This window comes from Anarrhichthys ocellatus, unplaced genomic scaffold, assembly GCF_004355925.1.
Source record: "Anarrhichthys ocellatus isolate YVR2014 unplaced genomic scaffold, GSC_Weel_1.0 scaffold37, whole genome shotgun sequence".
NCBI lineage: Eukaryota > Metazoa > Chordata > Actinopteri > Perciformes > Anarhichadidae > Anarrhichthys > Anarrhichthys ocellatus.
This window is the reverse complement of record NW_022280067.1, coordinates 1,413,235-1,431,162: the sequence shown is the minus strand read 5'-3', so window position 1 is coordinate 1,431,162 and position 17,928 is coordinate 1,413,235. Positions and strand designations below refer to the sequence as shown.

At 42.0% G+C, this 17,928-nt stretch overlaps 1 protein-coding gene across 8 annotated transcripts in view; it reads left to right on the top strand.

Annotated features, from left to right (window-relative positions):
• Nucleotides 1-17,928, top strand: part of LOC116394105 (teneurin-3) — a 139,784-nt gene that overhangs the window by 65,019 nt on the left and 56,837 nt on the right. For 7 of the 8 annotated variants that reach the window (XM_031866925.1, XM_031866930.1, XM_031866929.1 and 4 more), the window contains exons 5-7: nt 6,893-7,131; nt 14,347-14,472; nt 16,200-16,414. In XM_031866925.1, coding sequence (XP_031722785.1) covers nt 6,893-7,131; nt 14,347-14,472; nt 16,200-16,414 — 580 coding nt within the window. The remainder of the gene's footprint in view (nt 1-6,892; nt 7,132-14,346; nt 14,473-16,199; nt 16,415-17,928) is intronic. The other variant, XM_031866931.1, reaches the window with a different exon arrangement.

Sequence of the window (17,928 nt, the reverse complement as noted above, 5' to 3'; positions counted from 1 at the left end):
AATTAGATCGACCTACACTCAGAAGCAGAGTGCCTGATTAGAGGGAACTATGGGGATATCAGAGCGCTTGCCAGTTCAAATCAGAGAGGCTATTACTTATCAAGGTTAACTTGGTAAGGGGACGATGTGTTGTATCAAAAATTGCTGCGCAAGATACTACTTTGTCACGAGAGCCTCTGCCAAGTTTCCCTCCTGAAACATACGTTACATTTCTCTTAATCAGGCGGCTCAAACTATCCTGGCTAATGAAGTGTGGTACATTGCGCTCTGACTCAGAAATGGCCTTGAGTAGATGATTGCATTCTACCCGGATATTTCCCTGGCACAGCGTCCCCTTTCAGAGGCGCAGATGATTGTAAACTTTGAATTCCATCCGTGGCAGCATGGAGCAGCGACCTCTTATGATCTGACTGAATCAATTGCTATACGTTGTGACAGTTTCACTTTCTGGGGAAGATGCAGTGATTGAATACTAACCGCACGATGACCTTGAGCTGTCTTAGTCTTATCGACAAAACAATATGTGCACACCTATCATCAGCGGAGGCATAAATCACTATCACCACAGTGGACTCTAAATCAAGTGCTTGTCAGTGGGTGGGAACTAGGGGCTGCTGCGCACCGACCGGGCCAAGAGGGAAGACCCGGTTCACCACATAATTGCAGGTGTCAAGAAAACCACCAGGTTGGGAAATGTAAACTGAAACTCCAGAAAGTATTTATTAGGATGCCTTCAGGGGGGTTTAGGCTGGGACGGTCCTCGCACAGCACATGCGTAGGTGGCCTCAGTTATGGCAGGAATGTGAATCTCTTTTTTTTTAAACCTCAACATTGACAGTGATTATATTTCTCATGCAGCACAGTAGATGTGGTCAAAATGTGCAGATGGTAAATTATTCTCTACAAGACAGTTGATTAAAAAAAAGTGTGAAATATAAATCACAATGTTATGATCTTTTTTTAATGTATTTCCTTTTACAAGACCTCCTTGAAAATATAGCACTCATTTGACAGCATTAGCTACTTTTACAGCAATTAGCAGAGAATGAATTATGTGTGTGTAACCTCCCATAAAAGTGCTAGTCTTCAAAGCACGAGTGTGCTAATTTGACTCAATACTAGCTTTCAATGTGAATAGCTTTCAGTGTTCTTTGAAATGAGTGAAGTGCTGCACGCAGTAACTACTATAACTACTGCTCATTATTATACGGTGAGGGAGTGAAGTCACCGATCTCACTGTGATCGTACTGTCAAAGCTGTGTTAAGACACCGAGTTTGATTTTGGCTCATTTACTCTCGCAGTTTAAAAAACAGTCAGACAAATGAAGCCTTCTGTTACAGCTCAGGAAAAATAAAACAAACCTCAAGCGGTATGCAACTTGGACCCAGCTAGTGTATGAAACTAGAAAAGTGCCTCCGCCATGTAATTCTGCAACGACCACTGCTGTAATGTTTGATCTAGACCGCACATATATCAGACGCATTTTTCACTCGCCCGACAGATACGCTATCATTTTAATACATACAGCTGTCTGCACCGGATGCGTTCAACTAAACTGCAGTTCACGTTTCCTCTATACAAAAACTGTCAGTCCTGCTGTGTGTTTAGTTCCGTTAGCTGTTAGCGTTTTTTAACCAAACCCACACCAGGACAGTGCTGCCCACCGGCTACGCTAACAGCTAACTAGCTCGCCTCTCTGTGCGTCTTATCCGTTGTAGTCCGAGCGTGGCTCAGTTTATCATTTGCTAAGCGATAGTTATAGCTTACATGCATGAATGTTGATAAGATATGTTTTCACACAAAGTGTGAATCACTACAACCTCGAGAGCTCCTTGAGCACACCAGTGCATGAATGAGCTCTGAAAATATTAGGCTGATGGGTCCAGCATGCAAGATTAGCTGTGGACAGACAGACACAGAGATGCATGCACGCCCACCGATAACACCGAATGCATAATCTCCTGGCAAAGATAACAAAAACAATGAGTCCACTAGATCAGGAGAAGTCCTGCTATCTGTTATTATGAGAAATGCAGATATTACACTTCAGATAATTCAATGAAATCACTCTACTTCAGCTTTTGTTCTGCTTTATTCTTACTAAGTCCACTCCATTTAAAGGGCTCAATGAGTTGGCAACAGAGCAGCGATAATGCTTGCTGGTCGTTGCTATTCTCAAGTGTAGAGGAGACATGCGGATCTTTAAAGTATGTGGAGTACTTTTAATAAACCCCTCGGGTTTCCCTTACTAACCACTTGGCTTCACCGAAATAGTTTTTTGAGATATTTTCAATTATTCCATCGAATTTCATTATAAAATGAACTGCCATGTCCCTCAAGAGACCAATACACATATATGTTAATTATTCTTGAGCAGTACTTAATCATATTTTCAAATGGAATACACAAGTATGTGTGAAATTAGTATTTGTGACACCTTTATGGTGCAAGCTATGAGATCTATAAGTGCTCCGCTGGATAAGATTCAGGAGTCTGCTCTTACATATGTATGTCCTTTGGAGCCACTTGAGCATTTTTTTTTGTCACTTAGATCCAACGAGATTCAGCTAGAACAGTCGTTATGACATTTCAGAGTCTTCAGAGTCTTTTGAAGGCCTGCCCGGCCACACGTTGCAGTTATAAATGTGCTGTCAATCCCTGCTGGATTCACGTGTCAAGGGAGTCCTTTTGTGAAATGAAATTATGTCTCAGCTCCAACATCATCATGTGGTACAGTGTCCCACAGACGGTACAATTTTCCTGATGGAAAACGTGTTAGAATTGTTCTCGGGGGCAAAAAACGAATAGCAGATAATCCAAGTAGGTTTGTGTGTGTGTGTGTGTGTAGTTGTTTGTGTGGGATGCACGTATAAATCATGAGTCAGACAGTCATGCTTCACATCAGAGGAGGAAAATTTTACTTTTTTTTTTGTACACCAGCCACGGTGTCAGGATGGCACCCGGACTGATTAGTCATGTGTTAGCAAGCAGCCAACTGGCCTTTGGGAATAGAAGGGAGATTGCAGTGATGGCTGGTTACCTGCCAAGGTGGATGGTGGTGTAGACAAAGTGATATTCCTCGAGACGTATTTCTTTCCTTTTTCTCGTGTGTTTTCCTTCTCATTTATTTTGCCAACATCTTTAGTGCCAAGAACACATTTCTGTGGTATTTCCAAAGTTCTGCAATATTTTCCTCTTATTTTAGGCTACTGTATACTGCTGCTGCTGGCAACATGAAGTGCATCTGGTCCAGATGGACTTTGCCAGCAAATGTAAAAGCTGTCGTGAACAGAGGATGGATAGTGAGGAGTAATCTGAATAGTTATTCATACAACAAAAGATAATGACACGTTTGCTAAAATACATGTCACCACAATTTTCCCTCGAGACAAACCACAGAGTAACTGTCTCAGGCCCTCGAGCTATTCTCCAAAGACCATCTTAAATGTATGTACATTAGAGCTTAGCTCTACTTATGCCAAACCTAATCAAACCTGTTAAATATACAGTAATACATTCCATGTGCAAACAATCTGAGCGACTCAAGATGGCACCACGCTGATCTCCGTGGGCAGGACGACGACAGAAAAGCCTGCCGGCACTGAAATACCATCACATGGGTGCGGAGCTAGCTGTACCAGAATAGCACCTGCTAACAGGCCACCCGCTGAGAGGGCAGGTGGCGATCTGGGCGAGATCGGCGGCGACGGCAGCGAGTGTGAACACGAGCCACCGCGACGCCCGCCACATCTGCAGCCTTTTTTTCTTTTCCCCGACCACGGATTGAAGAAGTCTGATTATTCAAGCTCTCACCTTGAAATGCTAATGCTAACACAGAACAGCAGCTAATAGGCAGATTACATATTCTGAGGGCTTCGATTCGCATTGTTTCTACTGTGCTCTCTCACCCTTCCAGCTGGAGCTTAGCTGTAGACAAATCCACCCACTCTCTGTTTAGTCTTTTGTCCTCTGTGAGGATGTTTTCAAATGTCATCCCGATGACAAGCAATGTTGTGAGAGCAGAGGAGGCCGGGCTGGCTGCTGCTTTTGTGTTGCAGGCTTCTCAATGGGACAGACAGGCGTGCACACAAACGCAGTGCGATCACACTGACACACAGCCATTCATTTGCTCTCTTTCCCTCTCAGTCTCACACTCTCTTTGATTGTCTCTTTTCCTCCTCTGTCTCTCTCGCTCACTCAAAGCGCACCACATTGCCATCACTGGGGCTGGCTGGATTAGCATAGTAATGTGCCTTGTTGCATCACACTGGCTGTAATCAATTAGCCGGTCATCCAGCAGACATTTACACTGGTCCGCTGTTTGTTAATCATGTCCAACAGGATTTCATCTTTAGACCGCTTCAGTCTGCTCTGTAGAGAAAAAATAAAAGGCCGACATGAAAAACCATCAACACCAGAATTACATTAAAAGCCAAGTGCAATAAATGTCCAACGCAGGAATTTGTCCCAGTGACGCTGCTACACACAGATTCTGACAGCTTATAGTTTCACTCTACACTTTCTCGTACAAAGCTAAAGGGATATAAATGACTGAAATATAGCTGACTCTTTGGTTTGCAACCACCCACAGTGTGCCATATGTTTCTGGTAATGATATGTGCACTCGGATTGTTCAATCAACTGAATTGTGCAAATAAACTATTTCACAATTTGTTTACATATGTTTTTATTTTACATATTCATTATTACTGTTTTCCATTATTTAGTTTGGTCGTTAGTAAAATCATTCCCTCTGCATGTGACCTAGCACAGATGTGCTGATGTTTTTAGTTTAGATGTCTTTGACTCGGAGCCCATGAGAATATTATGTGCTTGTATCTTTGTATAAATTAGAGCTAGGTAGATTTGAGATCTTTTATTTACAGGCAAAACTGTCTCCACGTCATCTCTGCTACTTGCAAAGAGTAGCTAGTCACCTCCCTTTAATAAAGTATGCACACGCACGCACAGGATCACATCCCTTTCTGTCTACCTCATCAGATTGCATCCACTTACACATAACTCTCGCTGACTACCCGTCTGCCTCAGACAAGTTTTGACCTCAATTCATACCCAACTGTGTATTACAGTGTCTGTGTCTGCTGCAGCAACGGTACATATTGTTCCAGATTGAAGAATCTGAACCTGTCCCAGGTTTGCAGACGCCCTGAGCATTGTCATTCCAGCAGTGACACACTGTAACCTTTAAATGGAATCTGTCTGTGACAGCACGTGTCAATCGGGGCATCAAGGAGCCAGACGATCCAAATCTGACATTTGTTCTTTTTAGACGAGCATTGATCACAGGAGGTTTTGGACCTGAGATATCCTCACTGGAGATAGGAAGTAGCTGAAATATGAGCAATGCATTATGGTGTAGCTTTATGATGTGTCCTTTGTAAAACAAAGCTGTTAAAACGATTTAACAAATATCTGATTACCGACTTCCCTGAGCATGTTTTTGGAGCACTAACATTGGAAAGTCTTCAAAGTCAACATTTAGTCCAACTAAAAGAACATTATAGTTAATGAAACTGTTTTCGGTTTGTTGGCCCACCTTTCCGATCAAATAATCGGGGGAACCGTGATTAGTAAGTGCCACTACATCGGATTTCAGTCCTTAACGGCTCATCTTCAGATTATGCACCCAATTAGCCGTTCTCAAGCTCTTTTAGCACAGATTCACAGTTGGGATTAAAACGCCTACACAACTTACATGGAGACTTCACAGATGCCACACAAATAATTGATGAGCAAACACTGCTTTATTAGTTTATTGGTGTATTTATATTAGCAACCCATTTCTCCTGGAATCTCTATGACCCCTTAAAACACTGTAAAAGGTTGTATATGACTTTTAGCTGTTTCTTACTTTTCCAAAAGGATATTGTAGCTCTTACCACCCACTTGTGTTACATTAAAAGCAAGCACTTCACCCCCAACTGTTCCGGTTGAAAAACATATTGCTGTGGGGGTGCTGGGCAGGTACTCTCAGGTGTAATTTAGTGTGTTACTGGTGATGTGAAGGAGAGAAATAACACAGAGCGACCCTCAGCTAAATAATAGAGATTGTGTTGTACAAATTGTATATTCAATATTTTGTGTTTGTAATGTTAAGTATTATTAATCAGCACAAGTTTTACAATCAACTCGTAAAGTAGTCTTGTTGAAGAATTAAAGAGTTTTTAAGCAAGATTTCTAATCTGAAAGAAAGTAGCTCCTCAACATTAATCTACAAAGTAGTGAATATTGCTCGACAATGCATTTTATTTTCATTTTTAGTGTTTGGAATGGAGTTGTGCAGTTCTGGAATGGAGGAGCATTTGCAATGCATGGTCAATCTGTCCAATTTCCCTGGTTGTCCCCATAAGCCTCGAGGCATTTGGGTATTAATCTCTAAGTAGTGGCAAGAGTGGCAACAAGGCTTAATTCATTTACTTAAGAGCTTTTCACGTGGGGTTTAAAAGTTAATAGGACAATCACTCTGTGGTGCATTTGATTAAACCCTCTTAATTACCCCAGGTATAATGGGCTATTAGCAAAGGCCCAGTTGTAAAAGGGCAAGTGGGAGATGATTGTTTTTATGAGGTACTTTTTGTTCACCTCTTCCAATGTTGGGAATAAACTGAATATGATAATTCAGCCCAGTTCCTCTTGCAGTGTGATACTCATTGAAGTTATTGTAGGGTACACTGTATTTTAGTGTTTTCTTTGGATATATGGCGATTTGAATTTAGATTATTGGACTTGCTTTGAGCCTTTGGGGACAGATTGGGGGCAGGAACCAATTTAGGGGGGTCTTTTATCCCGCTAAACATTTTACAAAGATGGACACATAAATTAAGCAGATCAGGGCTTTAACTTCCCCCACTTCTTTTCCCCCTTCTGCAGGCACTTCCTTTTTAAGACGGGCACAGGAACGACACCTTTCTTTGGCGCAACGGCCCCTGGTTACACCATGGCGACGGGGACGGTTTACTCCACACCAGCGCGCCCTTTGCCCAGAAACAGCCTGTCCAGAGGGGCTTTCAAGTTCAAGAAGTCACCTAAGCACTGCTCCTGGAAGTGCACCGCCCTGATCGCTGTGGGGATAGCTGTGGTTCTGTCCATCGTTCTCTGCTACTGCATTGGTAAGGACGAGGTGTGATGTCTGTCAGACATTTTTGAAATCGCATGCAGAAGGAGAATTCACAGTTAATTCTGCTTCCAGATCACAAACAGCCAAATGACAACATTAGAAAAGAGTGCATGGCAGATTAAGGGACATTATTGAGATTATCATATTTATAAACGATGCATATCAAACACTCATTTCCACAGTCAGACTTGTAGTGAGTCACACAAATTTGAATGTGCAGCTTGACGCGGAAGCGACTGCTTGAGACTTGACTCCCTGAAGTCTTGACTTTGCCCTTGACTGAGAGTTGATAGCAAAAACCTTCAAGTTTTGATTTGAGACTGTGTAACTAATAAAAGATATACAAGACCGCTACAGTCAGTCCTGGCATATTTAATTATTAGACCTATGTGTTAAAGTGTCTCGGTCCCAGAAAGCAAAACACAATTAAAACAGTTTCGAAAGGAAAATGTCAGAGCCATAAACCATGCCATTTTAATGGTCAGCATTCAGACCTAAAAGTCTTTTCATCTTGACTTGCAATTTGTTTATGAAGATTAATGGGTGGATGACTTGGAGTGCCAAAGAGTTGACGCCTGATTTGGACCCACCCTAAAAGACTTAAAAGCTGCTCTGCTCATATCTCTCTCTCTGTCTCAATCGTACCTTCTGGCTTTTACCCACACGTCCCCCCCCCCCCCCCCCCCCCCCCCAACTCTTAATCTGTATGGTTGACACGTTGGCCTCATCAGTTCAAGGCCACACTTTTACCAGCCTTCAAACTTGCAGTCTACACCAGCTCCATGGTAGCAATTTTGTTATTTTAACTCTCTTTTCCTCCTCACATTGGTCCACTTCAGTCCCTGATCGTGTTTGGAAGCAGTTCCCAAGGTGAAAATCTCATCTGTAAACTGCGCACATTACCAGATATTCTAGGCTGAACATCTGTACCGACTGGGGGCTTAGACCAGAACTTTCTCCTTGATTCTCTGGAGAGGCGATTTTAGGGAAAAATCTTCCTAGAAAATCCGAGCCAGACAAGATAATATTTGTTTTTCTAGGGGAGGACGGATGACTCTTTGTGTTAACGCTGTTAAATCTCAACAGTATGGTGTGTTTACATCTAAATAATCCAGCCAGACACAATTAACTATACAGCAAGGCTTTATCATGAATATTGCCACTGAATACTTGTTGTTAGTGTCTGTTGTGGAGGTGCAGCACAAGCTGTCACCTGGGTGCATGAAAAACAGCAATTCCTGTGCCAGAAGAAAGATATTTCTTTCAGTTTTAGGGAGAGAAAGCATGACTCCATTATCTGCGGTGGCATTAGACAATCTTCAGACATGTCAGTCAGTCAAATGGAACAAATGATAGACAAGTTGCTTGGAGTGAATGTAGCCAGCAGGCCTCTTAATCTGTATGAAGTTTGATCTCTGCCAGAAGTATTTCTATTTCACTGCCTTTTCCTTTCTGCAGAAACTGCACATGTCCTGATATGATTCAGCAACGTCTGTCTGACTAAGCTCTCAGTCAGATATGCAGACATGGCCCGAGTACAGTTTCCGACAAGGCAGTCCTGTCTGTTTCCCTTTGACAGGGGGCTGTGCATCATCTCCGCACTTCTGATCCCCAGTTCGCAGAATGTATATGTACTCAGGGGATGATGTGAAAACACAGGCAGGGCGTTTTGAATGTCCAGCACAGATGGCGACGTGAAAACGAAACACAAGTTGGGGAGCTGAAGTCCTATAACAGAGGAAACGGTGACAAACACTTGATCTTTACAGAAGACCATGGTCCACAAAGCCTTTGTTCTGCTTCGACCAGATCTTGCTCATTCTTCCTATACATAAAATCCTTTTTTTAACTTGGCCAGAAAGATAAACTAATGCTCATCCTCTCCCCCTTCTTTGGGCATTATTTCCTTTTTCCTTTTTTTACAGCATGTGTCGAACCTGACTTCTTGTTAACCTTTAGAATCTTGACCACAGCAATAAACCTGTTACAGATTCATGTCTCTTCATGCCGTCCCTTGTCATCCAAGCCCTTAATCTTTACACTCTGCCTCTCTCCCTGAGCGGATATATAAGTATTCATCCAGCATGGAGGCAGGGGAAATGTGACACAGTTGTATAAGGAGAAATATGGGGTTGTTGGGAAGATCCTATAACCAGTGTTTTATTGGTGAATAGAAGGGGGAGTGCTCTCCTAGAGGAGAGGTCATAAATGTTCTATATCAATATTCACATTCCCTTTATTGACTAACTGTTCGGTTACTTGTTGTCGTTCATGATCTTATATCATAAAATTAGTATGGATATGCACATATAACTTAGTTGCTCCTCTGTGTGTCGGAAATCAGTTGCTATTTTTATTTGTACCTGCGCCTGTGACAGATCTGCTCAGGTTACACAGGGAAAAGGAGTCATTTGTTCAGCTTTTGTCCCTAAACGTTGTAGCAGATTGGGTTCATTCACAACATTTTCATCTCAACAATCACCGACTTGTTTAATTGTAGACCTGTCGGACGTTTGGGAATTGTGTATTTGGCCCGATTCCAGAGTGTGTGCCTGGTGCTCCAGCTCATTTGGTGTGTGTGTGTGTGTGTTTGTGAGTGGGAGTTAAACAGATGCACCCCTCTGCCACTTGCCTCAGGTGTCTGATAGTGTTTCCACCACTTCCTCTCTCTTTCATCCATCGCCAATTCTCCTGCCAGGTGCAATGACTCAAATAGATACAATGTGCGCTCATGCTTTAATACTTTTCTACTGTCAGCCCGCGCAGTCCCATTAGTACAAAGACAAACTCAAAGACAAATACAGGCACACCTGCATCTGTTCTATGTTAGAATGGGACTGTGTTTGAAGTTCACTGTGCAATGTTTTAGTTTTTTTTCTGTGGCTCAGGTTAAGACTAATATTCCCTGTTTTAATTTAGAAACAAATAGAGAAATGTTTTTTTTATTGAATTAATTTGAAGAAGAGCGTGTAGAACGGTCTTACAACTGGACCATGGCTCACCAACAACAGCAGCTTCTGTAATTCAAATGAGGCAAACCTGCTGAGGTGAGGCTTTCCAGTTCCAGTTCTGCAAACTGGCCTGATTGGAAGAATTTCAGCTATTGTTCAGATACAGAGGGCGGCCAATCAGGACCGAGTCCAGCTTTGATGCTCTGATTGGATGCAGAAACAGCATGTGGATTCTTGGAAATGCACTTCAAATTGAACCGCACAAACAAAACCAAATGCGAAACATCATCACTGAGCATGTGTCATCGGAATGTTTATAAGGAAAATGCGAAAACGTCTTTTGTCGGACGTTTGCCTTTGAATGTCAGACATATATAGAGAATACATTGATTTAAAAAGGTCTTTAAATGAAGCAAGGGTTATTTTTTTGTGTTGTCAGTTCTTTGAAAAAGTGCTTCTCACATATCTTAGGAAGTATTTAATTCCTTGTAGCCTTGTTCCACAAAAATGTAATTTGTCAGAAAAGGGTGAAAATCAATTTGCGGTTAATCATGAAGGCTAGTTTACTAAAGTGATGGCCCTCATGAAATTGTTGACATGGTGGGCAGTTTTGGTTTTAACAAGGCCATGCCAGTTACCAGAGCAGATTGGATTACCTCATCGGTGATGAGTAGAAAAGAAAAGAAGACTGCTTCCGATTCCAATCTAATACTACTAAAAAAAAAAATCTAGAAATCCCACCGAGACTTACAGAAGGAGACATGGAGCTTGCTTCAATTGCCACAGGACCAAGAAAACAAACAAACCCTTCTCTTGGTCGATCTTGTGTTAGAGATGTTGTCATTCCAATTGAGGTGGTAGGAGATACTATCCCAGAAAACAGGAACATCTTAGCCATGCTCTGAGCAATGCGGCTTATTTCGAGCAGTCCCCCGGGGATGTTTCTGGGGAGATGTGCTGGCAGGTTCCAGCATGAAACAATGTTTATCTCAATAATTTTGAGGCTGTTGAGCTCCAAGTTGTTGTTGGCACACCGTGACTCCAGATGGGTCACCTCTCTCCATGGCAAATGGACTAATTATCTTGGTGAGGTTGGCCATCAGAATGGCGTCCTCTGCATATTTTAGCAGGAAACACTTAAGAGGTTTTATACTCCATGTTTTTAATGCCTTAGGTTGCTTAGCTGAATAATTCATTATTTATTTTGCCTATCAAGAAGAGATGCAATTTCATCTGTAGCATAATTAGCTCTGTGTTTTGCAGGTAATAACACCACCAAGAACCTTGTGAACAAGATGGGGAATTTGCTGTGAGCGCAGCCAGGAGGATTATCTCAGGCTTGTGTTGCATTTTTCCTGTTCAGATGTGTTTGTGCTTCTGTACACTAAATAGCATGTGGATGTCAGGGATCAAACAAACATGTTGTGAACTTACAAATTGAACCTCCCTTCGTCGGTGGAGGTGTTCCACAGGGCACATTTTCACTTCAGAGATAGCGGCTAGCTTTCTCAGCTTCTTGCTCGGGAAGAGAATTGCTCATGGGCCATACATATTAATTGAACTGGCCTAGGCTGCAGGAATAACTTATGCAAATTCATAAATTGAGGGCTATTCACCTCAAAGCAATTTGTTGATGGGGTAAGTGGGGATTCAGGTCCTAGTGCAGTGAGAGCAGTGAAGAGGGGAAGGCTCTTGGAGGTTCTGTGGTGCTGTGTCTGATACACAAGAGCCCACTACCACACTCGGTCGAAAATTTGGGGACACAGGGACACAGGAGATGTGAGTGCACAATGTTAAGCTGTGGAAAGTCTCTGCACTGATCATATTAAATGAACTTGAGTCTACGATCAGGAAGCAAGCCAGTGGAGATGTTTTTTCAACTCTGACTTTTACTTCAGTGCCACCATGAGGCTGACATTTGTAGGTTTTAGTGGAATATCTCGACAGCTATTGGATGAAATTTGCTAGAAATATTCATTGTCCCTCGTGGATGAATTCTAATAACGTTGGTGGTGACTGACTTTTCATCTGGCGCCATCATTGGGTCAAAGTTTCAGTTTGACTCTTTGGTTTATCACCAAATAACTGCAGAACTAACTGCCGTTTCCATCAGCCTCGTCTGTACTTTGTGTTTAGCAGTAATTAGCAAATGTCAGCATGATTACAGACAAAACTAACATGAACATGATGTTTGTCATCAGCTCAAACCACCACACAGCCCAAGTATAGCATCACAGGGCTGCTAGCATCAAAGCATTAAAAATACAAAAAGTGTATTGCACATTCAGCTATAAGGCAATAAGCCCTTTGTGTTAGAGCACCGTCTATCATTCAGTGTTTCATTTGATGAAGTGTGATGTCTTGTCTTCTGCCAGTCAGCTTAGAGAGCAATTTTTCTTCATTTTCCAAAATACTTAATGCTAATTTTGTAAATACAGGTTTTGTTGAGTAAAAGATTATGCTACCTTTTATTCCTTAAGTAATACCATAACCTGCTCTAATTTCACGTTGTCAATCATTTGGCAAGAGTAGGTGTCACTTTTGTTTCAGGCAGAGGGTGTTTCACTTCGGGTTAACGCTCCATGTCCTCAGTTGATCCTTTCAATTTGGGCTACAGCACACAATGTTTTCTAAGGATTCTTGAGCCTTTCGGCAGCTTAAAGCCACCAACATGTTCGTCTGAGAGATGAAGTTACATACACAGTGAGTCAATATGAATATAGGAGTTTTACATGCCAAGGTGAATGCACTCAGTTTTATGAACTAATAAGACTATGTTTTGCTAAGTGAGTGACGATTGTTGGCAGATTACGTTAAATTGCAGATTTCGTCTGTCTGTGCTGCTACTGAATTTCTACATACTGACACTCATCTGAATGTGGTTGGAGATGGATGAAACCATGATATCAATAGCAACAGGAAATGGCGTTGATGGTGGAAAACAAAAAGAAACAAAAGTGTACAGATCTCACATTGGGAGGTACTGTCAAGGCTAGTCCATTAAGAGAGAAAAGACTTGTCAAATATATTGATGAACCAGTCAGCATTAATTTGTGTTGCTTGTGATGTGGCTGGTATGCTTCACCTGCATCTGAAATGGATTCTGACACTCAGAGTAATGCTGGCTGAATGTACTGTGTAACCAAACATTATCACTCACTGTTAAATCTGCATTATTTTATGGGAATTCAAGGCAGCGGAGCACCTGTTCATTTGATCCACCAAGGAGAGTGCTGTGTGTATCGATGCTAAGTGTATTCATCAGCAGGCTTTAACAAAACGCATGCCTTATTTCTTAACAAAGCACACATTGATACACTATCCATAATAGTATTCAATCTCTCTTTTGGTTTCCTTCACATTTGATATCCTCTCAGGCCCGACATCCACCCCTCAAGTTATTTGCTACAGTCAATATCCATCCTGCAGCAAACGGAAAGTGTTGGAGAAAAGTTCCTCTCGCAGATCAAATGGTCGGAAATCAAGATGCTTCCTCAGCATGTTCTCCGGCTGGTGACTTTGAAGGAGATTGGCCCTCTCGCTGCGCTCGCAGGAGCACCTCAGCTTCCAAAAAACAACAAGAACACAGTTTGATTGCATCCGATACTGACACAATAAAGCAGGTTGGCTGAATGAAAGCCAACAAGAGGAGTGTTGCTGCATCTTACCCTTTCACTTCCTCCTCCTGCTGTGACTGTCTGTCTCAATGAACTGCCTTGCCCCTTCTTAAAAGACTCTCGCTTTCTTTCTCTTCCTCCCATCTTCTTCTTCCGCACACGTGTCTCCGCATCCTTCCTGCTTTGTATTAGATATGGAGAGTTCCACACTTTTCCATTGTATCCAGTCTGCTTGTCTGAAGTGAGAGCTTCGCGTCAAAATAGAACTTCTGCTCTGTTTGATACAGTTGCCGTTTGTGTGCAGACACTGTGGCACATTAATGAACAGTGCTCCCCAAGGAAACATGATAGAGCAACAGGGTTCCTAAGTATTGATTGAAATGACTTTGTCTGGCCTCTATCAGTGCTGTGTTTACACACAAAAAACACCCGTTGCAGAGTAGCCTCAAAAAACTGAAATGTTGGAAGTTAAACTGTAGTGTTTTTGTCTTCCCGCATTGAATCCACCCATTGTGCTCTCCCACAGGTCTTTTGTTCCTAAGTGGCCTGATTGTTTTTGTGCAGCAATTTGCTTATTTGTTTATCCATTTCTAGAAGCCCACGCAGCTTTTTTTTCTTCTTTTTTTGTGTATTTCACAGCAATGCACCTTTTCGGCCTCAATTGGCAGCTCCAAGAGTTGGACAACCAGCCGGCTTTTGAAAACGGAGGAGTTGGGAAGACGGGGCCCACTCAGTCGAGCATAGTGACAGCTCTGGCTGCTGACGGTGAGGAAAATAAAAGACTGACATCCCAATAAACCGCTAATTAACATTCAAATAACCCTTTACAGTTTTAATGCGCAAGAATGATGCTGTTTATTATTTTGTTGGCTTGGTGATTAGCATTGCTTTTTAAATATTGTGCTATCAGGGTTATTTATTTATTTATTTGTTTTCACAAAATAATAAACTCAGCACAAAGCAGGGTGGTGACCAGTTGTACGAAGTCTTGAAATGTGCAAATTAAATGAAAGGAAATAAAGCTGTGTATAATTAATGCTTTTTGAAATGAATTGCTCGCTTAACAAAAGGTTAAAGAAGACAAATTAATTAAATCAAGTAAAGGTTCAAATGACTATTAAGAAAGACAAATTACGACAGCAAACCATTTGGCCTCGCGAATGATGCCCAGTCAGCCCTTACAGTTTATTGAGATCTTTCACCTTCTGAATATTAATTGACTTATTCCAGACAGATTTGTACTACGTAATCATAATCTTGGGCCATTGTGTATTCGACAACAAGCAGGCAGGGTGTCTCAGCTCACCTTTACAAGAAAAGCCACTAAATTAATCTCCAAGCACATTGCAGTATTTAGAATGCACGGCCACGGAACCATTAATTGGGTTGAGTGGGCCAGGCAAAAGCTCAATTGTTTAAACTCTGCTAGATTTAAATCCTCATAAGTACTGCTAATTAAGATAGCATGAGGCAGGTTTTGGGCTGTTTAAAGGCAATCAATAGCCGGCTATTATTCTCCCTAGAGGTAAACTTGGCCTCCAGTCTTCGCTTTGACTGAAGCTAAAGTGACAGGCAATGGCCTCATTACACACACACACACACAACACTGAGGGATGCAAATAACAGAGGCCTGGCACAAACAGATACACTCAAAGCGAACGTATACACCGGTTGACACACTGAAACGCTTCTGACAAGAGGCGGGACTAAAGGTTGAGTTGGCAGGACAACTCTGCATCATCCACCGACTCCGAGTCATTGCCACAGTAAATTGTAAAGAGCACATGTGCGTTCCTTCTACAATAGAGCTTTTAACAGCAAGGACTTTAAAACGCTTTGCAGATTTTTCTTCTTAACAATGTAATCTGTTCATGTAATTGCACCTTGCAGACTGCAGTTTTTCATGTGAGCATGAGCGATATTAAAACTGGCCGGCTCTCCATCTTTGGCGCTTTAAGGACACAGTTTAAGGACATCATTTGCTAAATTGTTTTGATTTGCTGTTATTGCTCTGGGAAGGTAGCGCTCAGTGTATCTGACAGATTCCATTTAGACCTTATCTGAGATGAGGCCGTACTCTATGAGTCATCAAGACCAGAGAAAAGATGGGAGATGTGGCCTGTTAGAGTCTTATAAAAGCCAATTATATCTGGTCTTTTTTTTTTTTTACCATGAGCAGCATCATGGACCGCAGGGAACCATTACTTTTAATCCTGTCTTCTTTGGTCACTGCTCACTTGGAAAAGATATGACTGTCTTATTGTTAAGTCCCCGCTTGAATAAAGGAATAAGATAGCACTGGAAAGCAGAAGATAGAATGCAACATTTACTGATATCCAAACACACAATGGTATTTTAGATGTGAGGGTTTTATCTGATGGCATGAAAGGCTCTGTGATGACTTGATTTATACCATATCACCTTAACTGTGCTGTTTTGATTCTGTAACAAATGACATCATCTGAGCGGGTGGGGGTGTTTCTGTCTTCTAGGAAGGAGTAGCGTGCTCCATCAGGAGAACAACTCCATCGATACGGGACAGGTCGACATAGGGAAGAGGGTGGGTCAGAGTGTCCCACCTGGGGTGTTCTGGCGTTCTCAACTAAGCATGGAGCAACCACACTTCCTAAAGTTCAACATCTCGGTACAGAAGAACGCTCTGGTTGGAGTCTATGGACGAAAGGGTCTCGCACCATCTCACACTCAGGTAAAGTTTTTTTTAATTTATTTTTTTATCTATGAAACTGTCAGCTTGTGACTCTTTCGGGGGTTTTGTAGCTACATCCTCTGTTGGTCCTGTTTGACTAATGTTGGATAAACACTTTTGCTGTCTAGCTGACATTACTTCTGGGATAACCACTACAAGTGACCCTTTTCACATTAAACAAAGCCGTGTGATCAGATGTTAGTATAATAAATGGATTATTGCAGCTTTAAGGATATAAAGAGGCCATTTCACTGCATCTTAAAGGGGACATATACAAATTGTCAGGTTCATACTTGTATTTTGGTTTTCTACAAAAACATGTTTACGTGCTTTAATGAAAAAAAAAAAACATTGTTTTTCTCATACTGTCTGTCTGAATATATTTAAATTTGTGACGTATGCATTTGCAAAATTAGAGCTGGGCACTAGTTGAGTTTCAGTTTTCTCGTCTCAGCTTCGATTTGCCTGTGTGGGCATGCATGTCTTTCACTTCCACTAAATGTCTGCCATTTGCAAATGGAAGTGTTTCCAACATGTCTGATGTGTCACTTGAATGACATTTCTGGGCATCGTAATGTCCGACGTCTGGGTGATGGTGATGGAAGCACTCAGACAATGGCTATTTTCCACCACACTTGACTGCAAAAGCTCTTAGCTTCACCTCCTTGACATTCTCTCTCAGTAAAGATGGGCTTCACTCAAGTGGAGACAGTTAGGGCCACTCTTTGATGGAAGAAAGTCCAATGTGAGTGACAACAGGTGAGCTGGGTTGCATTTTCAAGGTGAAAAAAGGAAGCCCAACAAAAAATCAAAGACCAAAGGGTACTAATTAACAAGACCCTGCTCTTATGTCTCCAGCAATTGTTGCACAGACACTCAAGCTTGTCAATGCTGGACACTGTGTCCATTGTGACCACCTCTAAATCACATACTGTTCAGGGATCAGGGGCACGAATCAATGCATTTACTTAACTGAGCATGAAAGGCCCCAATGAGAGCTATTGACTGTTCGTCGCATTCACAGCTTGGAAGACAAGACAACATTTAAGTGCAACAGCTTTTCCACCTTTCACAGACATATACTTGCTCCATCTGCTATTGAGTGTCTGTCTGTGCTGATACAAACCAAACAAGTTAGAAGAAACAAACTTTTGTTGTTTTTTTCTGCACTCAGTTATCAAGTGCCGGACTAAGTTCACTCAATCTAAACTGTGAAGAGTTTGCAGGCTCTGAGCGTTCCTCCTCTGTCCTTTGGGCATCCACGTCTCTCCACGCTCTGTCTCTTGCCTGTTATTCACTGGTATTATTGGATGGAGATAAGTTGGGGGGGGGGGGCTCTTACATTGGCTAATCGAGATGTATGCACTTGGCCGGGAGGTTTAGGACTCGTGGGATGAACTGTTTTATTACTTCCCCCTCAAGCCAACAACACAAAGAAGTCAACTTCCGCAAAGGTTAATATCGCTTCCCTGCCCCCCCCTGCTCTCCTCAAAGGGGTTTAAATCAGTGTTGAC